We start from the raw sequence: 27,942 nt of genomic DNA, 5'->3' as shown, positions 1-27,942 counted from the left end.
AGCCAGGTTTATAGCCAAGTGAAATTGAAGTTGACTGTTTTATGTTCAAGTTCCCACCAGATCGTGATCGTAGTCCTTTAAATCGTAGTTCTCTGTTGCAGCAGCCAAGTGTGTTTTCAAATGACAGTCAAGGCCTAAATGGAGTACACTGGTGTGTCAGTGCCAAATAAATAAAACCAGCATATGACAGCAGAGTGGCGTTGAATAAACCCCCAATCAACTAATCTAATTAGTCTGGACTAGGAAGACATGCACCTCACTGATTTAAAGGTACAGTGCGTCAAATGTTTCAGTATTTATGGTGAAGATGCATGTTGCAGCTGAATATCCTCCACCCCACTCTGTCCTTTCTGAGTGTGTTGGAGAACCTCTGTGGATGCACACAGTTTAAATACCTTTCAAATTTCAACAAATCGTTTTTCTTTCTTTCTTTTTAAATGTGAATTAGTTGCATGTTGTATTAATGTCGCTTTGTAACTAAGTAAATACAATTGCATGACTTTTATTGGTTGTTGAACACTGACCTAATAATACAAAGAAAACATAAATTAAAAATATTCTATATTTCAAAAAAAAAATGGAATTTTTGTAATATAACAGTTCAGGAGCCGATGCATTTTCAGGGTATTTTCATCGTTTAATTAGTTGGAAACTGCAGCTGAAGTAGCACAGTCACGCCCTTGTTAGCCAGCAGTAGGACTGTCACTTCGCAGAGCATCATGCGACCCAGTGAAGCGGACATTTGGAACATCATGTTCCACAACACCACCACCACCAGCACGCAGACAGTTTGGACACTTTGCTTTTGCTCTGCGGACGGTCACTGTTGTGGACACATATTGGACCTGACCTAAAAGTCAGTGCTGATGTTGCCCCTGATCAGAACTGCCTCTAAAAAGTTAAACATGCTATGTTCCATAACTTTTTGGAATTAGAAGATTCGAAAACAGGCAAATATTTATATTAACACCTCTGCTGTTTCGTCACTGACACATTTTTAATTAGAAAATATCACTCATTAAACACTATACTAATAAACTAACAGTCTATAAGAATCTAAGTGAGGGTTTTGTGGTAAAGTCAAACACATTTAGTGAACACTGCTGCCCCCTGCTGTTCAGATGTAGTAATAGTAACACAGTAATGAAAGAGTATTATAAATTAGTTGAGTGGCCACTGACTGATTCCTCTGACGACTCCTGCTGCCTCTTGAGCTCAGCGAGCTGTATCTCCATGTGGTAGATGTCTTCAGACATTTGTCTAAATTAAAGCAGACATACAGTCGTTAAATCACCTTTTAGATGACAAATGACAACAAATAAAAAGTTACTATAAAACATTATGGGTTTATTATCATTGATAAACCACTCGGCAATACCAGTTATAATTATCTTGCCTAAGTAAACAGTTGGACTGTTACAGTTAAACTGGTCTTACACAGTTTTATGAGAAATATTTTTAATTTTCTGGCTGGTAGAGATGTTTTGCTGCTTCTGTGTCCATGAACAAGTGTAATATTGCTGTGTAAAATCTGACGGAGTGATCACTGATGTTGTTCACGAGTGTATTTCTAACCTGTGGGCAGCCTGGGCTCTGCTCAGTTGACAGTGGAGGCGTTTAACGATGGCATCATGGCGTCGGTTCTGGATCTGAGGCAGTGAAAACAACATAAGAGAAAATTCAGTTATGAGTTTTTAAGTTTATATCTTGATTTATTTATTCTTTTATTTCAAAATGAGATGTTTGCCCATGTTGCACGTTTGGTTTTGGGTTGTGTACATTAGAAAATGTCACCATAATGTCATCACAATAAACAATGTGTTGATGTGAAATGCATTAATTTAGTGAATTTTAGGTTAAAAGTCATAATGTTTGAGGACATAATGTAAAGAAAGGGTGTGATGCAAATGTTCCATTCATGCATTCATTGATCACAAAATCACCTCTATGTCTTTCTTCATCTGGGTATGAGTCTGAAACTCTTTTAGTAACCGTTCTGTCTTCTCAGCGATGATCCTCCTCGTCACAGAGATCTCCTCCTTCTGAGATTCATTTTCTCGCTGCAAAAAAATTAAAATAAAATAAGGAACAAGGCTGTGATGCATAGTCATCTAGAGGTACATGCTACAAAACTAGAGAGAACATGACATGGAAATTCTATTCATACAATGTTTTCTCCACCTTTGCCACATGTGCTGTTTTCCCATTTGAGTTCTCCAGGTCTTTCTTAAGCTCCTCTTTCTTCTGTTTCAACATCCTGACCAGTGCTCGCTTCTCCTCCAGCTCTTTATGGGCCTCAGTTTGGCTCGCAGCATGCATGACAGCTGCCCTGTGACCCTCCATCTTGTTTCGGTAGGTGTTGAACCCTGCCAGCACCAAGCGAGCATTCTCCTCCTCCTCGAATATAAGAATCTGGAGTTCTGTGTTTTCTTTGCAGATGGATGCACAGCGATCATGCAGGACTCTAGTGTGTCTCTCCAGATGCTCCACGTCGCTCTCCAGCACCAGGGTCTCCCTCACTTTACATCTTAGCTCTTGCTCTGCCATCTCACCCTTTGTCTCAACATCACAGAGAGTGGCCTAGAGAAAAAGGGAATAATTTTCTTTCAGTTTGATTAGCAACAGAATAACAAAACTATTGTCAGACAATCAGTAAATAGCGCCCTTATCCTTTATTCCTTGTGTTACAACATTTCTGATATTAACTACTCCGTCTTGTCACATTTATTTTATCAAGGCTTTAATAATATTTCAGATTTCAATAACTGGTGGCTTTACATACACAGATTTGATATTATATTGGTAAGCAGCTGGTGTGAGTTAAGGTCAAAGTTAACCTGCAGGTAGCTGAGTTTCTTCTGCTTCTCTTTCAGGGCCTCACTCTGGAGGAAGCTGTGATGACTGACATCCTCCACTGCCTTGGTTAAAGAGAAGCTGAGACCCTCCTGTGGTCCTGAGAGATAGTTATTATTGTTGTTGTCAGTAATAATAATAGTAGTAGTAGTAGTAGTCAAGTCTCTATTAAACAATCTGACTGCACATTTTTACTTTCAATGCTAAAAACATACATACTATACACATACATACAGTATGTCTTGCTAATGTTTTCTCATTTATTGTGAATTCGGCTTAATGCATCATAATTAATACATTCAGTATCAAAATTAGGAAATACTTAGTTTGGGTTATTGCAACAGGTAGCATCAAATATATTATATATAACAAAGTTTATATTATTGCTAGCCTTGTAGCAACATAACTTTTAAAGTTTTTACACGCTCTTTTGCCTGTTTATTGATTTCGTAATCTGGTGTGTTGAAGTAGTTAGCATTATCTTACCTGGTTTACTGGGTTTAACGTTTGACATTTTAACCCCAGTTAGCTTAAATAGCTAGCGAAAAACGCTATGAAAAAAAAATACTAAAATCAATGCTATACAGTAATTGATTAAAAAGGAGACTTTCTTTATCATGTAACGGCTGTGTTGATAAATGGGCCGAACTACTAATGCAATCAAACTTCAGCTACCATAATGCATTTCGTGCGTCCTGACCTCATTTTCGAAAACTTCCGGGTTACGTCACTGCCGGCTAAAGTTGCAATGAGAATACTCAAACAACACGTGTAATTGTTGTTGTTTTTTTTATCTAGAAATGACCGTGTAACTGTGGTGAAATGCTTGTAACTCGGTGGTTTCGTCTCTGTTCGTTGTGCAGCCGCGTATGTCACAGCAGTAGAGGAAGAAGAAGAGGAGGATGGATGACACTGGCAGGACACAGCCTGTTAGCTAACATCACAGAGGTGCCACACTGTGCAACATTAGCATCCACACGTCTGTGTCACAGTGATGTGGGAGATCTATACAAACACGAGAGTGTGCAGAGACACATGCAGCAGGTCATGGAGGAGTACACAGACCTGAGGAACAAGCTGGAGTTGCCTCACCTCAGCGAGGCAGACAGAAAGGTGCTGATAAAGAAACACACAGAGCTGTTGCCTCTGGCAAATAGATTTTTGAGTATTAAAGAAGCCATGAAAGACCATGAAGAAGTCTGTTTACTGCTGAATGGTAAGTGTTTATCTCTTAATAATCTAGGAAGTAGCCTAAACTGTAAATAATGTCTTAAATAAATAAATAAATATATATGTATATATATATATTTATATATATATGTGTGTCTGTGTATATATATGTATGTATATGTATGTATATATATATATATATGTATATATATGTACAGTATATATATTTATTTCCGGCATGAACTTCAAACAAAGAGGGTTCATGTTTTGAAATGACTTCTGATGTAATGTTTTCAAAATGACTGCTTATAGTTATGTGGTAAATGTATCAGCACAAATATCCTCGAAACAGCTATATCGGACTGAAATTTGTGTCACTGGAAATTCATGGTTGTAATATTGCTATTGTATTGAACTAAAAAGTGCTATTGAGCCATGCGTAAAACAAATGTAAACGTAATTTAAATCTAAGTCCCATTGCCTTACCAATTTTCTTTTAATTTCTCTCCTCACCAAGTATTTGTATTTTGGGTGATTCTTTATGAGGGGATTTAAAGTAAAGTAAAGTAAAGTGTGCTAGTCTGCCATATTGTGATAAAAATGATAATGAAACAATTACTTGAATTATATGGTAGGTTCTTGGCCCAAAAAAGTTTTCTCTTTAATATTTAAGCAGAGTTCTATGCAGATGTCATCAAAAGTGTCTTGTCTTTTCCACTATGATTGCAGCCTCGGATGGTACCAAAGTTGAAGATGAACAACTGACAGAACTGTTGAAGGAGGAAGAAGCACAAATCTCTAGCAAGATTTTAACCTTGAGAAAAGATGTAAGAGCGCAAAGGCATTCACAACCGTAGGGTAATTACTGCATAATGTGTGTAACATTGAGCATTTAGTGAGTGTACCTTTTTTTATCTGCAGCTGATCAGGGCTCTTGTGCCCACTGACAGTCTTGACACCAGTAGCGTCCTGCTGGAGGTTGTATCAGGAAGAACAACGGGAGGTTTGGAACTGATTTTACTGTGTGTTTGACTGAAATACAGATTGTCACATACAAACCTGCACTGACAATGTGTTATTTCTGTGGTTTCAGGTGACATCTGTCAGCAATTTACAAAAGAAATGTTCGACATGTACCAGGGTTTTGCCTGTTTTAAAAATTGGGACTTTGACGTTTACAACTATACACCTGCTGAGTATGGTAATTAATGACTTTTGTGGCTTACCTTCCAACCCATAATGTTTTGATAAATATGAATTCATGCTGTGGTGTATTAAATAGTTTGTATACAGTAAATACAGAGACATTTGACTAAGGGGTAAATGTGTAAAGCAGTTGTTTAGTCACATGTCCTTAGCTATTAACAGTGCATGGTGCTCCATTGTGTTACAGTCAGTAATTAAATGTCCAGTGTGTAAAATCCAGTAGGACGTGTTGGAAAGTGAAAATAATACCCATAAGCATGTTTGTATAGATGTGTAATCCCTTTAAAGGCCGCCATCTTGTGTTGACATGTTTTTACTGTACTGTACTCTATGACAGAAGATTATAGATAACTATTTTATTGTATATAATAACATATGGTTAAAAAAGCATGTTAACATGCAGCAGGCAGCTATTTCCCTGTGAAGGTTTTGAAAGTGCAGTTTGTGTGTACAGCCCAAGGCAGCACAGGAGTAATTAATCTTTCTTCTCAATGACACTCCCAAGGTGGCAGCAATGTTGATGAATTATCCAACAGTCAATGCAGCATCTATGTATATAACTCTTTACATCCTTTCCGGTATGTGAAGGTCACCGTAGTCCCCTGATGTGCTAGGACAAGTGTGAGCAAGGTGTGAGCAGAGAAGTCAGAGTTTTTTACAGTTTGCAGTATCAGCGTTGGATGTCACTAAGTGTTACATACTGGACATTTTTTAAAAGGATTAATGCACCCGTTAATGCACCCAACAACAAAGCCGAGCAAAAGAAATGACAGATGAGTGTGTGTCTCAGGTGGCTTACACCATGCAGCAATGAGAATAGCTGGGGACAATGTGTACAGACACCTCAAGCATGAAGGAGGAACACACCGGGTGCAGAGGATCCCTGAGGTGGGCCTCTCCTCCAGGATGCAGCGTATTCACACAGGAACCATGGCTGTCATCATCCTGCCACAACCAGTGGAGGTAATACATTTTTTTTCTTCTTTTTCTGTTCTTCACCACCTGCTTTTTCATGTTTATTTAAATATGTGCTCTCTTTGTGAACGTAGTTCGATGTTCACGTCGATACAAAGGATCTTCGCATCGACACGTTCAGGTCTCGAGGTGCTGGAGGTCAGAGCGTCAACACGACAGACAGTGCAGTAAGGATCGTTCATCTTCCCACAGGTAAAACAATCTTTTGGGTAAAATGATCTCTGCTTTCTGGCCCTGTCGCTTTCCGTTTACATGTTCGCTGACCTTCCAAACAGGTATAACCGCTGAGTGTCAGCAAACACGCTCTCAGCTGCAGAACAGAGACACCGCCATGCGCGTGCTGAGGGCCCGGCTCTACCAGAGCATGGCGAGTAAAGAGACTAAGGAGAGGCACACAGCGCGGAAGCAACAGGTGGGTGAACATTTCAATCTAGAGAGTAAATGTTATGTATTTGCCATGTCTTGTCTCTTTATTCTCATGTTCCTAACAACAGGTGGGCACACGCTCTCAGTCAGAGAGGATTCGCACCTACAACTTCAGCCAGGACCGTGTCACAGACCACCGGACTGGATATGTTACCAGAGATATTAAGGTTGGATATTAAGGTTTTTGGAATGTAGAAATTCAGACAAAACATGACAAACATGTTTTGGTCCATGTGTCTCCAGGAGTTCATGAAAGGAGGGGAAGCTCTCGACGACCTGATCTCTGACCTACTGGAGCATGCAGAGATGGAGGCTGTTCTGGAGCTGGTGCAGAACAGCAGCGCCTGCAGGAATCCATCTGCGGTCTGACACACACCACAACGTCCTTTAATATAAATAATTGAGAAAACTATATCTGTTGTTTTTAAAGATCTCTATGAATACTAAAAGGCTGAACTTGACTATGCCAGAAATATTTATTTGGTAATATTACTATGGTAATGTCTTTGTAATACATTATTACATCTTGTAATTTTGTGTCATTGCGCGTCATTAAATCCTTACGCACCACTGAGGTAGGACTTTGCATTGACTTCCATTCATTTAGACCAGTGATTCTCAAAGACTGGGTCAGGACCCACAGATGGGTTGCGGGACAATTTTTTTTGGAACCCAAAACAAATTTGCAGCATTTTCCCAACTTTTTAGTTAACATTTAAGTGTATATGTTTCAAATGAGATGCCTAAAATGATATGACTAATTAACTAAACATCTCTAGGTTGAGTTTGTGAGTTAGAAATCTGACTGCATGGGCTTTCCTACGTGACTGGAAATATTATAGACTAAATGGAACACACCATTATTCTTAACCTTAACCAGTTAATGCAATTTGTTTTCTGATGTTATTTGTTGTTAAAATATATTTCTATCTAACCCTGTCTCAGCTAGGTCTTACTTGCAAAGGGTATTTTAATATCGGTGTGACCTTACCTTATTCCTTATTAACCTACTCACAATTTACATTGTACCAACAACCTTAACCAGTTTCTTAGAAATTGGGTTCTTCTTGGGACCAAACATTGATCTCACAGGACATACTGGTCCTGACAACTTCATATAGTTGTAACAAAAAATGCATATAGAAAGGTTTTATTCCATGTAAACATAATTAGTAGTAGGTTAGTTCAGTAAAACTGACCTGTATATTGTGGGTAAGTGTTCCTAATGCTTAATGCAGGGTGTGGTCTAACCACATATCAGCTTAATACCAAAAGCATGTCACTCCCTGCATATGTGTGCCAACTCACCAACAACCCCCAGTAATTATTATTAATCATCTTCAGTTTGTCAAAAAAAATAATTTGTATATAAAAATAATTTCAAGTCATTGTTTATTGAAATTCCACTTTCCATCTTATTCATTTACTTTAACTGACAAGTTAAAGCCTCGTAACGTCATAATATAAGTGTTAAAAAAATATAAAACACTTTTTAATTGAATTGCTCTTTACGGATGCATCAACACTTACCAGACTACAGGAAGAGATACTTTCACATGAATATTTTAAATCACACCAGGAGGCCTACAATATTGTAAAAGCCTGTACATACTTCAAGAACAGAGACATTTGTTCTTTTTCAAGTTTTCTCAAGTTCTTGATGTGTCAAGAACAAGCTGCAAGAACTCCCAAACAAGGGCTGCAATAAAACAATGACGTCATTCTTTTTTTGCAGCCCTGGGAGAAAGAGAGAAAACATTTCTCTGTTCTTGTGGAGTATGTACAGTCCTTTATTCACAAGATAAATACCACTGAGAAACATTATCAAAATGTCACACGGAGAAAAGTATGACACGGTGCACAATTTTTCAAGTTAAATAAGAAAAATTGCACCATAGAATATTTTGTCTTCAAATTTCTTGGTCTAAAATGTTAATAAAACAACAAAAAAAATGCTGCAACAAGTTCCTAGAAAGAGTAGTTTTGTATTGTATTGTATTCCGTATTCGGCTCAGTCGTCGTCGTCGTCTCTCTGTCGGAGGCTCCTGGATTTGCCATTTTGTGTTTTGGCTTTCCTGAACGAAGCAGGTCCACCTTCGTCTCCAAGCGAGGTGATGATGCGCTCTTTGAACTTGGGTTTGGGCTCCGGTGGTGGGACAACGGCAGCGCTGGCTGTAGTTCCCTCTACCTGGGGCAACTGCAGATCCACTTTGGCACTGGAGAGGAAAGGAAAGGAAAAGAGAAGAGTTAAAGAGTTTTGCAGTAGCTACTGAGATCAGACAATTGTGGACCAGGATCTTTCTCTTACTATGGATCAACCTCTTGCTGAATCTTTTCCCAGGACCCGTAAGGATTCGCAGTTTTCGGCCTTCTGGCTCGTTTCTCCACTTGTGGTGCGGCTTCCTCCTTTTTCTCCTCAGGCTTGGGTGTTGTTGTTTCGATCTCTTCCACTTTTTTCATCTCTACAGCATCCTCTTTAGGGGTATCATCACTTGCTTCATCTTCTCCCTCCTTTTCTGAAGGCTCTGCCTCTGCTTTCCTTTTCTTAAGAAAAAAAAAACACATCAGGAAATTATCAGATTAAGTTAATTTTAACCAAGTGGACTTTTTTTTAAAAAAATACTCTTCTCACCCTGAAGCTTATCTTTGGGACTTTGGGCTGCTGAGTGGCTACCTCTGAAACCTCAGCCTCCTTGGATGCCTGGGCTTCATTGGAGCACTCTTCTCCTGAAAGGGGTTCAGGCTGCGGGGTTGAAGGCTCTTCCTGACTCTCGACTTCTTTGCTGGATCCAGATCCAGAAGCTTCATGTAAAGCAAGGTCCAGTGGTTTCTCCCAGCTAGACTCTGTGAGGTAGGAAAGACAAAGCATGTGAATATCACACAGAAAACCCATTGGAAAAAAAGAAAGTAAAATAGAAATAAATTATAACTGTACAAAAAATCACAACATATTTTACCTCCAGTTTCTGTGTTATAGTAATACGTATGACCATCAGGGCTGACAGCTTCCATCCAAGGACAGCTTGAAGAGCTCTAATGATAAACAGGAAATATTAAGTGTGTTTTGAACAACATTTAATAGTACAATACAGTTTAAAATACATGTTTTATTATTAGTAACCTCTGTGGCTGCAGGATGTGTTGAGTCTGAACTTCCCTGGAAACCTCCTGGGTTTTCCCATTTAGATTCTATAGTAAAAACAGACAAGAGGGTATATGTTGGTGAAAAGAACGGTTTCAATTGTCATGTACTGAAAAGCAGTAGTTGGTTTACCTCCAGTGACTGTGTTGTAATAGTAGGTGTGTCCATCATCTGTCTGTCCTTCAACCCAAACCTGTGATTCTGTTTGCTTTGTGAATTTCTTTCTCGCTTTCTCCGCTTTCTTTTGCTGTTTTTTGGGCTGGGGTCTAACCTGAGGTTGTGGCCTAACCTGAGGTTGTTGCCTCGCGGTTGCCGTGGGTGGTGGTGGTGAATCCAATCCTACAACAAAAACAATTCAAATGGAACCCAAAGTGCATCCTATTGAGCTCATATTACTTAATTAAAATATGAAAACAGTTACCTGCTGCTTCCCTTTCCATCCTCTTCAGATCCTCCTGATACGCTTTCATCGCAGCGTCCTCCATCGCTGCAAAATCTTTGGACATGCGCTCCTCCTGCTTTGCCTTTTGAATGCTCTTCTTCTTTATCTGTAAGAAAAGAAAGATATGATGGCATGAGTGACAGTTGCTGTGGGCCAATCAGAAGAGAGCCTTCAAGTCAAGCTGTTATGCCTGGACCTTATCTATCCTCACAGTCCTGAGCATGATGCCAAGACTGGCAGGTTTTTCTTAGCTGTTAGTGTTTGGAAACTGACAAGACATAGTCAATGACTCGAGTGTCAGAATATTAGTCATCTATATTTCTTATAATGTATTCAACTCATTTCTTAATCTTTCAAAGACTTTCAGAGCAGCTGCAATAATTTTATTCAGGTATTTATTCTATATTGTATGTCTTTTGTATAGTCTTTGTTCTCTCTGTGTGTACTGTGCATTATTCTGCAACTGTATATCACTTTCACACAAGAATTTTTCCCAGTGGGGACAATAAAGTTTATTTGATTTAATTTCATTGAGTCATAAATAGAATTTTTTCAGGAAAATATGTGAAACATTCTGTTTTTATCATTTGAGGTTTTTGTTTTTCTTTGCTACAACTCTAATTTCCATATGTTCGGTACTAATGATGATTTGGTTCATAAAATGAATGTATAGTAAATACACTTATCATTGGTTGTGATAAGTTATCTCATTATCTCAATATATGACTCTACGTCAACACATTTTCCCCATTGATTTAAGTATCATTTTATACGATCAGTTTACAATCAGTGGGAGAATACGTAAATACCTCTGTAATTTTGGCAGCCACATTTTCTTTGTGATTCTTCCCCCTTTCGTGGAAGTCTCTGCTCTGTAGAGAAAAACCCAAGCACGAGCAGAGACATTAATTAGCATCAGACACTGCCCTTTTCATCTTGTAACATGTTTTCATCGGTCTACTCACAGGCTTATTGTCCGCAATCCAGCACTTGCAGTACTGACAGAACTTCCTCGGCTGTGACTTCCAATAGTCGGCCCTGAAAGTGCACAAACACGTATAGTTACCCAACAAAAACATGCTAAATTATGAGTTAAATTTCCTTCAGCATTAACAGCTAACGAGGCTAAATGTCTAAAACCGAGTGTGCTACATCTTGTGGGGGCAAACATGTTCAAATGAAGCGTCGTACTTACATTTTATTTGCGTTTTAGTGGTTGAAAAGAAACAACAGTTTCGCACATTTCAAGAATGACAACAGTGTCCCTTGCTGATGACGTCATATACCGGCGCCGAAGCGACTGCCCTAACCTTAAAAAAAAGGAAGCACATATGTTTACGTCAACGGGTTAATATTAGAGAAACATAAATTATAGGTATATAATACAAATAAAATAGCAACTAGATTTGTATACTTTTTGATACAATTTATCTATTTTCTCCTTAAAGGAAATCAAATTTAGGAAATACCAAACTACAGAAAGCATGAGGATTCAGCATTCCCAACTCGGTCAAAAAAAGCAATTACATGATAACACCACTTGATGGCAGCAACGCTCTATGCTGTTATCAGTCCACCGGAACAAGAGAAGAAGAACGCAATTGACACTGACCCCATTGACTGAGGTTGAGTCCGACGGTTTGAGCTGCCGGTTCTCGGTTTTCTCTGCAGCCCGGTGCTGGCTGAAGCTGCGGCTCTGACTGCACATGAACGGCACCATGGCTGCTCTCTCACACCGGGTAAAGCTGGGACCGCTGGTGGCTGCCATTGACCAGGGAACGAGCTCCACGCGTTTTCTGGTAAGTCAGACACAAAATGCATATGACGAATAAAACACAGCTACTTTTATTAGCCAACGAAACATAAATAGGTTTGCACTCATGTGCTGCCAACATGACTGAATGTTGAAGTAATGAACTGGTTGTGCTGGGCTTCATTTCGTGGACATGCAATACAGCACTGTGTCAAATAACTTCAATTTCAAGTGGGTCTTGGCGGATTAAATGCGACGAAGAAAGTAACACGTGTCAATAAAACAAATGTGAAATGCTTCGCATGTTTCAATGACATAAACATTGTCCCTTACTTGTGACGTCATTGTCAGTCGTCGAAAGAAACTGTCCTCAAACCCCTACTGTACATTCACACCCGAAGTAATAGACTGGATTGCAATGTCTTTTTACTGTACACTCTGCTGTCAAAAGTAGCAATCACATTACCACACCGCGAGAGGGCGGTATTACGATTTATTTTCTAAACCTGAATGCACTACTAGCCATATTATGTGCAAAACACAACAACATTAACTGTTGTGTTTCAGTTAATGTTGTTTTCTTATTTGTGTTGGTGATTGGCACTTCAGGGCCACCATAATATTCCAATATTACACACTCACTGGCCACTTTATTGGGTACACCTAATCAAGGGTGCACAAATAAAACGGGAAAATATGATATACATTTAAATATATGGTGGATCAGAAACACATAAACTAATAAACATTTATTTTACTAGTTGCTTTATTTTCATGTCTAATTTTTAGTTTTTTTTATGATAACTTGAATGTGGTTTTGGACCAAGGTTATTATAGTTAATGGAAACTAATGAGTATTTCACAAAGATATTCAATATAATAGATATGATGAGTTTTAACTCATGTGACATGTAGTATTTGATGGGCAGAATTCAGAAAATCAGGTTTTAACATAACATAGAAATCTCTCAAGCATCATGTTGAAGCAACAAATGTGAGATGTTGGGTGAGAGTGAGTGTGTTCAAAGGATGAATGATGACTTGATGTTTTTTTGTGTGTTGTTGTTTTCTCCCTGTGAAGGTGTTTAACTCAAAAACAGCAGAGCTCCTCAGTCATCACCAGGTGGAAATCAAACAGAGCTTCCCCAAAGAAGGGTATGTGGAAAAAAAAAAAAGATCTGAACACAGCATTTGGTATAAGTGAGATTATGTCAAGACCTTATTTGCTGTGTGTGATTTTCAGATGGGTGGAGGAAGACCCCAAAGAAATCCTGCAGTCGGTGTACGAGTGCATGGAGCGTACGTGTGAGAAACTAACCCAGCTCAACATAGACATCTCAAACATCAAAGGTTTGCACAGGTTTTTTATTTATTTATTTATTTATTTACGCCAATTACACATTACTCATTTTAGTCACAGACTGGTGTTTATGATCTAAAACACAGGTTGTGAGAGAGAACATTCTTATAACCAGACCTGATGTTCAATATAAACAGCCATAACTTACAATAAGACACAAAGTAGGTGCCTTTCAAGGTTCCTCCCTAGATACCCAGGCACCTGGACCTGATACACTATCTCAAGGCTTACTAACTATATGTATCAGACCTGTCTCAGTTCTTCTCATATCAGAAAATCTCTGCAACACAGGTGTTTAACTCAAGATAATACTGTATGTTGTGTATTTTCCTGCTCCTCCAGTGAGTACTCCAACGTCTATGTATATAACTTTGAAACAGTAGTCCAGTGTTGATATTTAGCCCTTCTGAGGCCCTAATTTCGGCTCCTCTGTAATTGAGTTTGACACCCCTGATCTAACATCTTAGGAAATTAAATTATTGCTTATTTTTGTCCAGCTATCGGAGTGACCAACCAAAGAGAGACCACACTTGTTTGGGACAAAGAGACCGGGGAGCCCCTCTACAATGCAATTGGTGAGGTTTTGTGTTGTTTTTTGTACAAATCTGACATGATTTAATCATTGGTGTTTGGGATTTGACATGGTTGTGGTCAGTGTGATTATAACTGCATTTTCTTTTTTGTTCAGTGTGGCTGGACCTGCGGACTCAATCAACAGTCGAGCGCCTCATCAACAAAACGCCTGGAAGGAATAAGAACCATTTGAAGGTGAGATTGAGTTTCTGAGGGCTGCGCGATATAGGGGAAACGATGAAATTTGTGATTTGACCAAACTGCTATGTATATGTATGTGTGTGTGTATAAAACCCCCCACTATCTTTACGTTCTCATCCTTGCCTTAGAATATATTAATTCATATTAGGTGGTTATGTTCCGTCTTGTTTTAAATCTAGATCACTATTAAATAATTAACTGACTCTTGACGGAAAACGTAATGCCGCCCCTTAAATTGTAGTATATGTCACAATTTGAAATTTTATCCAAATAATTCAGCCCGAGCCAACATATTGTGTAATTATATACTATTTTAATCTACTTCTATGGTAAATTCTTGGTCAAAAAGCATGAAGGACAATTTGCGTTTATTGCATATAATACTTTATTGTCCTTTTGCAGCATAAAACCGGGCTCCCCATCAGCACTTACTTCAGCGCAGTGAAACTCCGCTGGCTGATGGACAACGTGGACAAGGTCCACGAAGCCATCGTGTCTCACCGCGCCATGTTCGGCACCATCGACTCCTGGCTCATCTGGGTGAGTAAAGACCACAGCCTCGACAGTGGAACAGAGAGGTGCCAGTGGTATGTTGTGTTTTAACATCTTTTTTTCTGTCCAACAGTGTCTGACAGGTGGGAAGTCTGGAGGAGTCCACTGCACGGATGTGACCAATGCTAGCAGAACCATGTTGTTTAACATACACACTATGGACTGGGACCCAGAACTTTGCGAGTATGACTTCTGTCTTACCTAAGTCTGTAATTCAAACCAGTAAAATGTACACCTTTTATAAGCTTTACATGTCATTTTTGTTCACACATACAGTGTAGCAACAGGTCTATGGTTAAAAATTTAACGGTAGTATTATCAGACTGATTTACTGTGAAACAAATACAACAGAAATGCTATTTATTAGAAAAAGTAGTGCTGTTTTTAGGAGTTGCAGCCGTCTTGGAATCCCATGTTGGCAAAAGAGTTCGTACAGCTTTCCAGTCTCTCTTGAAACTTGATAAATGAGTCCCAAAACCTGAGACACTAGTAGTGTTTTGGTGACTCTAGTTACACACTGGAGCTTTAAAAGGGCTCCTTAAGTTTGCTTAAGTGAAGTTTGTTCCAATAGAAATAGTTAACATACCTATAATTTAATGTTCCTAATTCAGTTGGGTTTTATTAATTTTGTGCTTAACTTTATTTGTTAAAGGTGTTTCATATTGAGTTGTATTCTAATTTAAACATCACCTTTGCCTTGTAAGTTTTTTTTTTAACATTGTTGACATGTGTGTTGTACATGCACTATAAAAAAATATTTTGTTTTAGGTCCTGTATCAAGTAAAATCTCAAACTTTACCGAACCACCGCCATAATCAGTCCTCCATCTTAGTTTTTTTAATATAAAATGCACTCTTTGTCTGCCCTGTCAGCTATTTTGGTATTCCCATGGAGATTTTGCCCAGAGTCAGGAGTTCTTCAGAAATATACGGCCTCATGGTGAGTACACATGGATCTGTCCTCATCTTGCATGTCGAGTTTTTCTTAATAATTTTAATTTTAAAAGTTTATATTAACTTTTAATATGATGTCACTGCTATGTCTTGTGTGAGTCTCATTCAAGTATGAAGTCAGACTGATTTTAAGTGCATTAAGGTTGACTGAGAAACTCTTTTAGGCATCTTTTCTTTGTGTGTGCCATTGTCTCTCCTCTCTCACTGGTAGAAAATATGTTCTAGCCGGGTAAGTAACACTCGTCCATCAGTATGTCACCTCATCATGCAACGTTAAAACCATCCTTTTGCTCTGTGACCAGTAAACACACCATCACTCAGTGCATTTTCCAAGCTTCATGTGAATATTTAGGCAGCTGGAATGTTTTAATGCACTCCAGCCACATAGATGAAATTCAAATGAAAAGCTGACTTAAACATACAGTATATAAACTAAGGGTTTTTTGATGGTGTTAAGGCTTTTTTTTTTAATCAAATAGTGAGGGTTTTTGGAGACACAGTGATGGTAAAGCGAGTGTTAAGGGTGGTTGTCTGAGGTTTTGACATATTATCAATAAACAACCGCATGGACACTTGATCTCACTGTAAACATGGCTGCCAGCAGGGCTGGAAGGAAAAACACGTTTTACGCCTGCATACGTCCATAATATCTTATTGTTTGACACCCTTTTTTTTGACTGGAAACTGAAGTTTGTACGCCACTTTATCTCCGGCACCAAAGTCTATAGAGAAAGTCATCATTTCTAGCTGGCTAAAAAGCTGAAGTGGCCGTAAATAACACATTTACACTTACTGATGGAGGCAGCAGTGGGTCAACGACCTCTGTGTGATCTGATGTAAATATGCTGATTTCTTTTTTTTTGTATGGACTTTGGTGCAGTAGCATGAGCGGTTTACGAACTTCAGTTTGCAGTCAGAAAAGGCTAGAAATGGCAAATATATTAAGATATTATAGTCTTACGTGGGTGTAGATTTGATTAAGTGCATCTATCTTTGTTAAATTGCTGAAATCTGTCCTTCTGTTCCTGTTGGCAGCCATGTTTTTAGTGAGTGCAAGTACGCGAATGCTGTCAAAAACCTCATACAGCCAAATTTCAAAGAACCTGAACTATCTTACTCATTAACTAACTAACTAACTAACTTTCTGCCATTTTCAAAGGTGTTTCAAAGGTCAGAAAACAACATTTCGGTGCCTCCTGTTTTTCATTTCATATGAAACAGATACTCATGAGGAAAAACATAACAGTACGGTGAATTAGGGTTGGGAATACCAGAGATACCACATTACGATATTATCACGATATTTAAGTTTTTGTTTTTTGTTTTTTGTGTTATACTAATCCACAAAAAGTTCAATGTGTACTTAGTGTCTCAAAATCGATATATCGGCGCGATGTTTCACTGAAGCGATTTTCCTTCCCCCAATCCTACAGTAAACACTGTATTGGAAATGTACTGGATGGCCCATTGCTTCTGTTATGGCATGCTGCTCCGCAGGTTCCCTCCTCTTCTGCAGCGTCTCTGTCATCACTAAATCTCTTCACTCTTGGCACAGATATGACTTCTATTCTCCGCCTTTGAAAATAATTATCACCAAATCACACCCACATAAGAGTGAAGACATTTTAAGGTGTACAGGTTCACTCTTGCACTCTGTTTTTTGCCCCTCGCTGTGAATAGTAGAATATAAAATTGTACTGTTTTCTTATTAGTGTCAAATATGGATCGTAAGTCGCTTTGGATAAAAGCGTCTGCTAAATGACATGTAATGTAATGTAATGTAATGGATCGCCACATCATTTTTGAAATTATTGTTGTTTGATCAACAAATATGGTCACTGGAATTGGGGCTGAACAAATGCCATTGAAATACCAATTTAGGAAGAATTCACATTAGATGTGCAACAGTTAATGGATTTTTAATCCATTGCTGAATGAATCGGCAGCTATTTTGATAATTGTTTAATCAGTTTGAGTATTTATTTTGATAATTAAAAGTAGCTCTCTTATTTTTCAAATGTGAATATATTATGATTTATTTGATGTTTAAAAAAAACCCAAAACAAAAGTGAATAATGTTGGTATATGGACAAAACAAGACCAATCAATATTTTTTGAAACAACAAATTTATATATCAAGAAAATATTTGACGGATTATAAAAAAGAATCATTAGTTGCAGTCCTAATTCATATCTTTTAGTCCGAATATAGTAGGTCATTTTTTGATGGTATCTCATGTGGTAAAGCTTGACTTTAAAACATTATATTGCAATTGTAATATACTGTATGTTCAAAAAAATATCAAAAGTTGATATGTTACCCAAATTTGTTCAACCCTAACTTGAATATAGTCCATTATATAATTTCTCATTCACGCAAATCCCGACAGAAATTCTATTTTATCTATTTATTTTGAATTTTTTTTAGTGGTTTTTCAATTTCTCACACTAACATGCAGTTTAAAATTGTGATTTTGATGTGACTTCACTTATAAAACAAGTCCTTTGTTTTAACAGAAATCCGGAGCTCTGTCAGGTATTCCCATTTCAGGAGTAAGTTACATTTTTATATGTAAATATGTTTTGCCTTTAAATTTTATTGCAAGTGTTTATAAGATGTGTTTTGTGTAATAACAGTGTCTCGGGGATCAGTCGGCAGCGCTCGTCGGACAGATGTGTTTTCAGGACGGTCAAGCCAAAAACACGTAAGAGCAGTCGTGGTGTAAATTTATGAGATCTCTCTCTTCTTCTTTTCTTTTTCTCCAGTGAAACCTTGACTCTCTTGTGTTTTTCAGGTACGGTACTGGCTGCTTCCTCCTGCTAAACACCGGAGCAAAGGTACTTGACTGAAGATTTTAATTTTGAACACAATTGTTGACATCCTAACTGTGGCATTTCTCTCATTTCGCAGCCTGTAATGTCTGACCACGGCCTCCTGACCACTGTGGCGTACAAACTCGGTCGAGACAAACCCGCGGTCTATGCTCTAGAGGTACAGTATTAAAGATCAACTGTTTCTGACACAAAAGTCAGTATTGTTCACATTTGTTTTACCCATCAGTGTCATAGCAGCTGACAACCACTAGAGGGTGTGAGGATCTTTCAATTCAGATGATTTTTATTCTATGCTACGTCCTGTTAGGGTTCTGTGGCCATTGCTGGAGCTGTGGTTCGTTGGCTGCAGGACAATCTCGGAATCATCGGATCTTCCGAAGAGCTTGGTGCGTCCAGTTTGTCTTTGTTTGGAAAAATGACAGGATTTTGCCATTTAAGTTTGATATTAGCTAAATAAACATGTATGGGTAGCTATTGTGTAAGAATTATGATATGTTCCTCTTTTTCTGTCCCTCTGCAGAAAAGTTGGCTGCATCAGTCGGTACTTCCTATGGCTGCTACTTTGTTCCAGCATTTTCTGGCCTTTATGCTCCATACTGGGAGCCCAGTGCACGAGGGTAAGACCAGGAGCTACTCTGTGGTTTGGATAAGTAGCTAAAAATAGATCTAATTCTTAATCTTCGTGTGCCACAGGATCATATGCGGTTTAACTCAGTTTACGAATAAGAGTCATGTCGCGTTTGCCGCACTGGAAGCCGTCTGTTTTCAGACACGTGAGGTAAGGCCTGTGGATTTCTCCTGTTTTTAATGAATGTCAGCTACAGTATGCATATTATAACTGGTGCTGTGTATTTGGATGCAGATACTGGACGCCATGAATCAGGACAGCGGCATTCCTTTAAGTCAGCTCCAGGTGGACGGAGGGATGACGTCCAACAGGCTGCTGATGCAGCTGCAGGCCGACATCCTCTGCATCCCCGTCGGTGAGGTTTTATACTCATTTCTTAGTGTTGCGTGGGATCAATGTGTTTTCAGTGTCAATGCCAGTCACGTGTGAAGCTGGAAATCTTAGTTTCTTGAGTAGAAAGTTGGGGAAAAAAAAGGTTTAATCAATGAAATTACAAAGGGATTATCAATTTATGCAAATAATTAGTGGCCCTTGCAAAGTTTAAATACTTTGTAAAGATATACTGTATAATATACAAATGTATAGATACAGAAAACCTGCTTCCTTGTCTAATTTTTCCTTGTGTCTTTTCCTTTGAATCTCTCCTTTCTTCCTTTGAATCTAAAAGACTAGGACTACCGTAAAGCACATAGCAAATGCGCAATCACATTTGTACACTACCGTATACGACAACTATAACTTCCTTGACTCCTCGTTCAAATCACACTCAACTGTTTTCCTAGGGTTTCTCAAACTTAAACTACATAAAATCCAAATACTGTTTTATTTCTTTCTATGTTGGGTTACTTTAAATGTTATTCATTCATTGTTATTCAACAATCAGTGGAAGGATTCAAATTTGTCTCTATAGTTATGTGTTTTATTTCAAAGAAGGCCTATATGTGCCAGTTATTTGTCATTAGCCAAAACATCAATGTTTTTTGTTCTTAAATTTCATAGATGCAACAAACTATACTTCTTATAGCTATGTATAAATCTTTATACATGATGTTAACCAAATTGTTTGGGTCAAATTACCAAGTGTTATGTTTCAGTTGAAACCAGAGAAGGCCTCCATTTTAATACAGTAAACAAATCAGGTGGTAAAACTGGTTTTCTGCTGTCAGCAGATCACAAAACCCTGCTCACATTTATCTTGTGACGTTATCACATGATATCATGTGTTTTTAAATGTCAACAAAAGACAGTAGAGTGGTGCAGTCCTGTTGCTGCCTTCTCCTGGCATTTATAAGAATAACATTTATCCCTGACTGTAGTAAGTCTTTGTAGTTTGTAGTTTTTTAATATTCATATTATAGTTGCATGAATGTTTTAAAAGCTAAATATTACCAGATCTTGCGGTCTTGCAGTGAAGCCGTCCATGCCAGAGACCACGGCGCTCGGCGCGGCGATGGCGGCCGGAGCAGCGGAGGGCGTCAGTGTGTGGAGCCTGAGCCCAGATGACCTGAGTGAAGTCACGTCAGAGAAGTTCGAGCCTCAGATCAACCCCGAAGGTACGGCGAGGTAGAGGGCAGGAAAGATGGGGGGGGGGCGGGGTTGGGGTGATGGATGTTCCCGAAAAAGGTAAACAATTTAAACAAAAATGGTTCCGTTTGCGGTTCTGCAGAGAGTGAGCTGAGGTACGCACGGTGGAAGAAGGCGGTGCAGAAATCCATGAACTGGGAGACGACGGAGCCTGTTTCTAATGGAAACGGTAGGAAACAATTGTATATGCTTATTTTTGCTGAGGCCTTGTTCAGACTGCTAGAGCCAAAAGGTCTCTTGGAGCCATATCTTTAACCCAACAGGAAGTCAGCCATTTTTTATTTTGTGGTTGTGACATTTTGACGTTTTTCTCTCTCTCTCTTTTGTCGCATCTTTAACGACCCAAAGGTGAAACGAGCATCTTCAGCAGTGTCCCGCTGGGCTTTTACATCATTGGCAGCATGTTCATGTTGATTGGTGCCAAATACATCGCAGGTCAGTGTGTGTCCACGTCCTTTGTGTCACATATTGTTACTTTAATTTTCCATTTCGTTTGTGACACCATGGTGTCTGTGTTAGGGCTGTACAATATATATATATACAGTATATGGATATTATGTCTATATTGTGACAAGATATAGTCTTGGATTTTGAATATCGTCATATCATAACAAAATATCTTTGATATTTTCTGGTTTTAAAGGCCGTTGTATTAACAATTATCATATTTAATATTTTGAATACACTTGTGTAATACACAAAATATTATATTTATTGATTTAACCCTTTAAAATACATGGAATCGACAATTTAAAATAAAAATAAAAAGAGTAGAGCCCAGAAAAACAACCTGTGTGCAGCTTTATATCTCGATATTACGTCTAGTATATTGAGATACAGCCTAAAAATATCCATATATTATTCATAAGCCAAATCACACAGCCTTATTGAAATATTGATTTGATTTATATCATGATGTTTATCGATATCAAATTATTTAAAACTAGTATAAAGATGTGACTGTGGTCAAATGTGATGGTGCGTTCCAGTTGTAGTCGGACGAGTTCCGAGTCGCTAGTTTCAACTGGAACGCCTCTCAAATCGGAGCTCGGAGAGTAGGAGCAACCTCACAATCCCTGACATAAGATTCCAAGATGGCTGCTATTAATGTCATTAGTGAAAACACTCGGCTACTTTTAGTCTTAATCGCACTTTTGTCAGTTTTTTATCCATTGACGTGGATATTGAACTGGAATGCAGTCAACTCAGATGTGATGTCACTCCCAGTTCCGAACTTGTGATGTAACTGGAATGCACCATAACCATGTTCCTTACATAACACTTACCATATTCGTTTGTTAGGTTCCAACTAGGGTCGGTTTTGTGGAGACGTTAAAGCAACGAGGAAAAGTGGAAACAAACTGCGCCGTTACTTCCATCAGGCATTCCAGACGATTGACGCTCTCGCGGAATCTTACTGCCGCCGACAACACCCGGACACATTTGTCACCACTGAAACTTTTCTTTATTTTTCTCATTTATGTTTTTTTGGCAACATTACATATTATGCGACTTTTTGCAGGAGTGTGCATGCAGTATTTTCTATTTTCTTTTTTTAAACGTTGACTGGTATATGTAGCCTGAGTTATTTAAGCAAAAAACCCACCGATTAGATTCTTGTGTCTTTCCACAGGTGCATTAAAGCTCTAGTGCGTAACTTCTCTCGCCTTTTAAGGAAAATCCTGTCAAACTGCTGAATGTCCAGCTTTTAGCAGTGTAATCCACTTCAGTTTTACAGTCACACACCAACCAGGTTACACCATGTCAATCATGACATTTACCCACGGCAACACTAAGAAATATAGAGATTTATGTGGCGCTTATTTTGTATTATGTAACGTAGCATGCATGTATTTGTTTATATTTAAAACTTACGCACTACAGCTTTAATTGTCTACTCATAGGAGATTCTTCTTGCGATGCTTTAAAGCTTCATGAGCTACAGAGGGATTTTTGTTCTGTCTTGTGAGAAATGTTGTATTATTTTGTGGGAGACTTTGGGATTAATGCACAAAGTGTAAAAAAAAAGAAAGAAGGGAAACAAAGTTTTGTTCTTTTAATATTATTTAATGTTCATATAAAGTAAATTATAAATTTACAGTATGTATCATGGAATGGACCGTATGAAGGACAATGAGAAGTGTTTACACTATGTGTGAAGTCCAAAAAAGAAACCCTTCCTTACGTTAATGATTAATTTATTTTGGAGACAAAACGTCTTGAGCGTTTACAAACCAGGAAGCTTAAATATTACAACGATTATAATTTAAAAACAAAAATGACAGCCTTTTTAATTTTTTTGCTGCAACACGGTTAAATTAAATATCCATCAAGCTCATAAAAAAAAAGGAAAAACATCTTAAATGCAAACCTTAAACATGACCCTTGATGATTTTCTGAGGTGTTTATTTGAATAGACCATTAAAACGACACCATACCATTAACTAGTTCGCTGTGATGTACTGTCAAATTCTGAAGAATGAGCCTTGAGGAAGTAGAAGTGCAGTGTTTATTCTGTTGACTAGCAACTGCCATGTTTGTTCTGCGAGGATTAAAAGCTCAAAGAATTGTTTAATGATTTCTCTATGCTTGAAAGCAGCTCATGAAATAAAGTGTTCCACTTGTGCGGATGTAAAATAAAACAAACAAATGGTGGCTAAGTTATGATTAGGAACGCATGGCAGTGTTTTAAAATTGAGGAAACTGTTGTTCGGTTTGTGGAGACGTTGTATGGAAGAATAAATGTCTGTAAAATATACTCACTTTGTCTAAATGTTCCTGTTTTTTGTTTTTTCTTCTCTTGATAAAAAAAAAAATGGCTGACATTTTTTCTGTGTTTCTCACCTTTCAAAACAAAAGGAAACATTCTCCACATTCACTCCACACTTTCTTTTTTTTCTAAAGGCCTACATTATTAATAATTGCATTACAATAATAACACAACAATTTTAAAACCTTGTCAATCATGTCGCTTCATATCCTAAAAATAACTGATAATAGTTTATTTTGCACTAAACTACTGCAAATATTTTTAAAGAATGGCCATAGATCACTACTTTAACTATAATGTTGGTGGAGAAATTAACAGGAAAACTTTACTGTCTTATCGTCTTGATTTGATTCTTCTGGATTTTTGTTCATCTATGAAAACTAGGTGTATGATTTTTTTTCAATGACTGCATTTGAGTTCTGTGGACATTTCTGCCTGTTGACATGTCACTCATTTACTGCCTCTGTGTAAATGTGACAGCACGGCTGTGAATAATTAAAAGCATAAAGAGCTTCAGAATCTCCAGTTGCTCTAAATCTACTGGATTGTTTGGTTGCCTTTTAATACATTTCCTAAGAACTAATTCCTCTTGCTGTCAAGAGAAAACAAAACAAAAACATGGACTGAATTTGGACGAAAGCCAACAACAACATGTTTGTTCAGATGGGGAATCCCAGTGAATGGGAACACTCAACACGGCCCCTGTCACACAGTAATGGTTTGTGCCAATGACACTGAATTCCTCTTAAACGTACGTAATGAGTGTGAAATTCAGCAACATTTATTATTCTTCACTCCTAATGTGTTGCAAATAGCCTTCAGTTAGCATCAAAAGGCTCATTCTGGGATACGCACCTTACATACATACATACAGACAAATAATTACCCTTAAGTTTATACAAATTTGCTCTAATCTCAGCCTCCGTTTTGCAGATATGGAGCAATTATGTCATTATACGTTTCTGAAAGATATTTTTTCACAATGTTCTTTTTTATCATGTCAGTCATTTAAAACGATTTAGTTTCTCTATCCACCTCTTTTATTTCATATTTTTTTGTTTCATTATTTGAAAGCTAAGTACATCTGACTCACCTTTGTAACAATGTTGAACCAGGAAGTCCAGCCGTATTTATTCTTTCCTCATATCAGATCTTGTGGCGTTTAAAGCAGGAAGGTGAGGGTAGCTGAGGACAACGCACAGGTGTGGTTTACAGTCAGTTTTCAGTTACAGGAGTGTGTGTGTGAGAAGAGAAACTGCTGTGTTTTAATAATAAATGACTCCAGATATGTTCGAACCAGGATTGAATGGGATCATGGAAAGGACCACTAACTTGGACCAAGGTCAGTTTTCTATACATGCTGCATATTTAATTTTACATGCTAGAAATGACGTGGTTTGACACACAAATAGAGATTTCTCTTGTCGGACAGTAACTACATGTACAACTTTAGTTTTCTTTATATTGCTGGATAGTTTATACCATGCCATTCCCCAACTTGGAAATGCTTTTTTGAGAATTGTATGTGCCTTTCCATGTCTAAGGTACAAAACAAAAATTATCTGCAAATTGTTGATAATATTTCTACCACATCAATGTACAAATTTGCAAAACAAGTATTAATAATTACTTGACACTTCAGTACCAAGCTACAAATCTTTTTTATTTATGTTTCTTGCGATCCATTTTTTTAATTGAGAAAAAACCCACACAATATACATATGCACATCATATACACAGTTTTCCTTCTTCCCTTTTTTTTTCTCGTTACTTCTTTCGTCCCCTTCCCCATACAGTGAGTACAAAGTCACTTGTACATTTGCAAGGAGATAACAATATTAGAACTACCATATCCCTCCCTCCCTCCCTCCCCTCCCATAAGGCGACTAATATAATAGCTATAATAGTTGTGAAATGACCTGCTGGTATGTGTGATTTTGCAAATCAACTACTAACTAAAGTTGTTGGGTCACCAGGAAGCTTCCTACCTCCTGTGAAGAGGAAGAAAACGGTGAAAGAGCTGCTAATGCTGAAGCACCAGGTTAGTGCAAAACACAGGGTTTAAAGTAGTGTTATATCGTTATAATTCCTCGTATATTCAGCTCCCGTCTTCATGTTGTTGTAAAAGAAATATGCGGGAGTTGTTTTTCTACTGTGTGTTTGTGGGGAAAGAGAAACTTTGAGTATGAGGAAGATGTTCACTGATGCAGCAGACAAAGTAGATTTACGCTTGACATGAAGATGCAAACCAGATCCAACGAGTAGGTGTGTTTGTTACAAAAGATAAGCCAAGTTGTGTTCATATGCTGGCATAAAATTCTATTTCAGAAATGGAATTGGTCACAGGAGGGCAACGACATGGAGTATCAACTCAGATGTGTAAATCCTGAAACCTTTGGCCGAGATTGTAGTCCCTGTGTTTTGAGCCCGGGCGACAGCCCCTCTCTCTTCCCTCCCGCTTACCCTCAAAGTGTCCACACACGACAACACACGCAATATCCAGCTTTTCAGGAGCAAGTGGCTCCAACAGCTGAGGCCGGCATGTCGTTATTTCACTGGCAGATCCAGGTAGAGGCACAGAGAGTTGGTGAGGTTTCACCTGAGGTGCTGAATATGCAAGATCCAGATGGGGACACGTATGTACTTTCAAGTTGTTTCAAAAATACAAGACAAACCTAAAGGTCCAGTGAGTTACAGTTAGTGTAATCCAATAGTGAGTAATAAATACAGGTTGAATAAAAAAATAACCAAATGATTTTCATTTTAAAGCAATTATACGTTCACACAAACATGATTAATAGGTACTGTCCTCAATAAATCATCCTAAATTTTACACACTGCACCTTTAAAGTAACACAATATTGATAGAAAAATATATAATGTTGTGTTTTTGTCGATTGTTTTTCATCTGCTAGATGTCTGCACATAGCAGTGGCTCAAGGCAGACGAGCTCTGGCTTATGTGTTTGCTGCAGAAATGGCAAGATGTGGCACTTTGGACATGAAAGAACACAACGGCCAGGTACACACACACACGCACACACACACACACACAGTGAACATGGTCTGTTGTGTTTAAATCTATTATTAACACATACTTACCTTCTATCTTTATTACATTGTGTTCACAGACAGCTCTGCAGATAGCGACTGTCACCAATCAACACTTGATTGTCCACGATCTGCTGACCTTTGGAGCGCAAATCAACACCTGTGACTCATGGGGGCGCTCTCCTTTACATATCTGTGCAGAGAAAGGGCACTTTTTCACTCTACAGGTAGAAACTCAGATCAGTGATTCTTTAGATACATACATGATTTGTTTTATTTATTTATATTGACTCGTTGGTAAGATTGATCCCAATTCTTCAACACTGTCAGTTACTTACTACTTAATTTAATGGAATTATTTGGCATTTTTACAACATATGACTATTTGGCTATTTGACATATTATGCCATTTTAGGGGCATTTTTAAATCACCCCACAGAGTGGGAGTGAAGTATTGTTTTTAGTGGCTCTGTGTGTCATAGGTTAGTATGTCGTCCAAAACGTCACCACAAAGTCATAGTTTAGTATATCATCAAAGAAGTCACCAAACATTCAGAGTTTAATATGTCGTTCAAAATTTGACAAAGACGTCATAGTTTAGTAAGATGTCACATCTTCCACATCTCCACATCTTCTGCCACCGACTAAAAACACATTTCGTTCGACTCTAACTCGACTAAGAAAAAAAACAAAAAAACAAAAACCAAAACAAAACAAAAAAACACACTTGCTTATACATCACACTAGCACTTTATAGTTTGACTTACTTGAAGCTCTTACTTCTAGCTCTTGTTTGTACCCAAATATTTAAATGCACTTATTGTAAGTCCCTTTGGAAAAAAAAGGGTCTGCTAAATGACATGTAATGTAATGTTAAAAAAGTCACCAAAAAGTAATAGTTTAGTATGTGCTCCAAAAAGTCAACAAAATTCATGTTTTAGTATGTCATCCAAAAAGTCTCAAACATTCCATAGTTTAGTATGTCATCCAAAATTTGACAAAAAAATCATAGTTGTCGTCCTATGACATTTTTGATCGATTTTGGACGATATATGATACCATGACATTTTTGACCGATTTTTGGACGACATACTAACCTATGACTTTTTTGACTGATTTTTGACAACATACTATACTATGACTTTTTTGACCAATTTTTGACGACATGCTATACTATGACTTTTTTGACCGATTTTGGACCACATACTATAGCATGAAGTTTTGGAGTCACTCAGGATAACAAGTTTGGTGTAGTGGATAGCACTTTCGCCTTCACCATAGAAGACCTGGGTTCAAACCCAGATTGGAACAATAGCCTTCTGCAATCTTGAGAAGTATAGGTGTTAATTTAGATGACCTACTATACTATGACATTTTGGACGGCATACTATACTATGACTTTTTTGACAGATTTTTGACGACATACTATACTATGACTTTTTTGACTAATTTTGGACGACATACTATAC

At 38.0% G+C, this 27,942-nt stretch overlaps 5 protein-coding genes across 9 annotated transcripts; 3 read left to right on the top strand and 2 right to left on the bottom strand.

Annotated features, from left to right (window-relative positions):
- Nucleotides 1-983: 983 nt before the first annotated feature.
- Nucleotides 984-3,367, bottom strand: LOC122773584 (coiled-coil domain-containing protein 122-like). Its single transcript, XM_044032360.1, has 6 exons — nt 3,340-3,367; nt 2,838-2,953; nt 2,182-2,580; nt 1,944-2,060; nt 1,576-1,649; nt 984-1,260 (listed from the first exon to the last, which is right to left on the bottom strand). Exons 1-6 carry the CDS (start codon nt 3,365-3,367, stop codon nt 1,155-1,157), a joined length of 840 nt encoding a protein of 279 aa, XP_043888295.1. The 3' UTR covers nt 984-1,154.
- Nucleotides 2,887-7,204, top strand: mtrf1 (mitochondrial translational release factor 1). 3 transcript variants are annotated; one of them, XM_044031699.1, is made up of 10 exons: nt 2,887-2,950; nt 3,717-4,069; nt 4,753-4,850; nt 4,945-5,026; nt 5,117-5,224; nt 6,020-6,192; nt 6,279-6,396; nt 6,480-6,616; nt 6,699-6,797; nt 6,874-7,204. In XM_044031699.1, the coding sequence occupies exons 2-10, from the start codon at nt 3,760-3,762 to the stop codon at nt 6,997-6,999; spliced, it is 1,251 nt and encodes a 416-aa protein (XP_043887634.1). In that variant the 5' UTR covers nt 2,887-2,950; nt 3,717-3,759; the 3' UTR covers nt 7,000-7,204. The 3 variants fall into 3 exon arrangements, with proteins under 3 accessions (XP_043887634.1, XP_043887635.1, XP_043887633.1); XM_044031700.1 differs by having other exon boundaries at nt 2,937-2,978; XM_044031698.1 differs by lacking the exon at nt 2,887-2,950 and having other exon boundaries at nt 3,383-4,069.
- Nucleotides 7,205-8,005: 801 nt separating this feature from the next.
- Nucleotides 8,006-11,493, bottom strand: wbp4 (WW domain binding protein 4). Its single transcript, XM_044031701.1, has 10 exons — nt 11,410-11,493; nt 11,180-11,252; nt 11,024-11,086; nt 10,194-10,320; nt 9,905-10,111; nt 9,752-9,819; nt 9,588-9,663; nt 9,263-9,474; nt 8,939-9,174; nt 8,006-8,846 (listed from the first exon to the last, which is right to left on the bottom strand). Coding segments are annotated over exons 1-10 (1,269 nt in total). The 5' UTR covers nt 11,412-11,493; the 3' UTR covers nt 8,006-8,641.
- Nucleotides 11,494-11,800: 307 nt separating this feature from the next.
- gk (glycerol kinase) lies at nt 11,801-23,411 on the top strand. 3 transcript variants are annotated; one of them, XM_044031694.1, is made up of 21 exons: nt 11,802-12,013; nt 13,049-13,122; nt 13,211-13,317; nt 13,825-13,902; nt 14,016-14,095; nt 14,504-14,641; nt 14,727-14,836; nt 15,526-15,592; nt 15,818-15,835; nt 18,124-18,159; nt 18,244-18,311; nt 18,402-18,444; nt 18,518-18,598; nt 18,749-18,827; nt 18,962-19,058; nt 19,135-19,219; nt 19,304-19,424; nt 20,479-20,622; nt 20,736-20,822; nt 21,002-21,088; nt 21,956-23,411. In XM_044031694.1, exons 1-21 carry the CDS (start codon nt 11,921-11,923, stop codon nt 21,964-21,966), a joined length of 1,704 nt encoding a protein of 567 aa, XP_043887629.1. In that variant the 5' UTR covers nt 11,802-11,920; the 3' UTR covers nt 21,967-23,411. The 3 variants fall into 3 exon arrangements, with proteins under 3 accessions (XP_043887631.1, XP_043887629.1, XP_043887630.1); XM_044031695.1 differs by lacking the exon at nt 15,818-15,835; XM_044031696.1 differs by lacking the exons at nt 20,736-20,822; nt 21,002-21,088; nt 21,956-23,411 and having other exon boundaries at nt 11,801-12,013; nt 20,462-20,524.
- Nucleotides 23,412-24,380: 969 nt separating this feature from the next.
- On the top strand, nt 24,381-26,785 carry LOC122773202 (NF-kappa-B inhibitor zeta-like). Its single transcript, XM_044031702.1, has 5 exons — nt 24,381-24,765; nt 25,400-25,464; nt 25,752-26,059; nt 26,339-26,444; nt 26,554-26,785. Exons 1-5 carry the CDS (start codon nt 24,699-24,701, stop codon nt 26,761-26,763), a joined length of 756 nt encoding a protein of 251 aa, XP_043887637.1. The 5' UTR covers nt 24,381-24,698; the 3' UTR covers nt 26,764-26,785.
- The last annotated feature ends 1,157 nt before the right edge of the window (nt 26,786-27,942 follow it).

This window comes from Solea senegalensis, linkage group LG8 (assembly GCF_019176455.1).
Source record: "Solea senegalensis isolate Sse05_10M linkage group LG8, IFAPA_SoseM_1, whole genome shotgun sequence".
Classification (NCBI taxonomy): domain Eukaryota; kingdom Metazoa; phylum Chordata; class Actinopteri; order Pleuronectiformes; family Soleidae; genus Solea; species Solea senegalensis.
Note: the sequence above shows the minus strand (reverse complement) of the source record. Positions and strands in the feature narration are given on the sequence as shown.

What these genes read in the sequence shown, in the direction of transcription:
- gk (XM_044031694.1), top strand. Translation starts at nt 11,921, where the DNA reads ATGAACGGCACCATGGCTGCTCTCTCACACCGGGTAAAGCTGGGACCG. An exon ending in TCGACTCCTGGCTCATCTGG is followed by an intron (nt 14,642 to 14,726) that starts GTGAGTAAAGAC and finishes TCTGTCCAACAG; the next exon opens with TGTCTGACAGGTGGGAAGTC. An exon ending in CCGCGGTCTATGCTCTAGAG is followed by an intron (nt 18,599 to 18,748) that starts GTACAGTATTAA and finishes ACGTCCTGTTAG; the next exon opens with GGTTCTGTGGCCATTGCTGG.
- mtrf1 (XM_044031698.1), top strand. Translation starts at nt 3,676, where the DNA reads ATGCTTGTAACTCGGTGGTTTCGTCTCTGTTCGTTGTGCAGCCGCGTA. An exon ending in TTTTAACCTTGAGAAAAGAT is followed by an intron (nt 4,851 to 4,944) that starts GTAAGAGCGCAA and finishes TTTTATCTGCAG; the next exon opens with CTGATCAGGGCTCTTGTGCC. An exon ending in ACACAGCGCGGAAGCAACAG is followed by an intron (nt 6,617 to 6,698) that starts GTGGGTGAACAT and finishes TCCTAACAACAG; the next exon opens with GTGGGCACACGCTCTCAGTC.
- LOC122773202 (XM_044031702.1), top strand. Translation starts at nt 24,699, where the DNA reads ATGACTCCAGATATGTTCGAACCAGGATTGAATGGGATCATGGAAAGG. An exon ending in TGCTAATGCTGAAGCACCAG is followed by an intron (nt 25,465 to 25,751) that starts GTTAGTGCAAAA and finishes ATTCTATTTCAG; the next exon opens with AAATGGAATTGGTCACAGGA. An exon ending in TGAAAGAACACAACGGCCAG is followed by an intron (nt 26,445 to 26,553) that starts GTACACACACAC and finishes TTGTGTTCACAG; the next exon opens with ACAGCTCTGCAGATAGCGAC.
- LOC122773584 (XM_044032360.1), bottom strand. Translation starts at nt 3,367, where the DNA reads ATGTCAAACGTTAAACCCAGTAAACCAG. An exon ending in AGATGAAGAAAGACATAGAG is followed by an intron (nt 1,650 to 1,943) that starts GTGATTTTGTGA and finishes TCACTGCCTCAG; the next exon opens with ATCCAGAACCGACGCCATGA. An exon ending in AGAGCCCAGGCTGCCCACAG is followed by an intron (nt 1,261 to 1,575) that starts GTTAGAAATACA and finishes GCTTTAATTTAG; the next exon opens with ACAAATGTCTGAAGACATCT.
- wbp4 (XM_044031701.1), bottom strand. An exon ending in TGGCTGCCAAAATTACAGAG is followed by an intron (nt 10,321 to 11,023) that starts GTATTTACGTAT and finishes CTTTTCTTACAG; the next exon opens with ATAAAGAAGAAGAGCATTCA. An exon ending in CAGCAAGAGGTTGATCCATA is followed by an intron (nt 8,847 to 8,938) that starts GTAAGAGAAAGA and finishes TTTCCTCTCCAG; the next exon opens with TGCCAAAGTGGATCTGCAGT.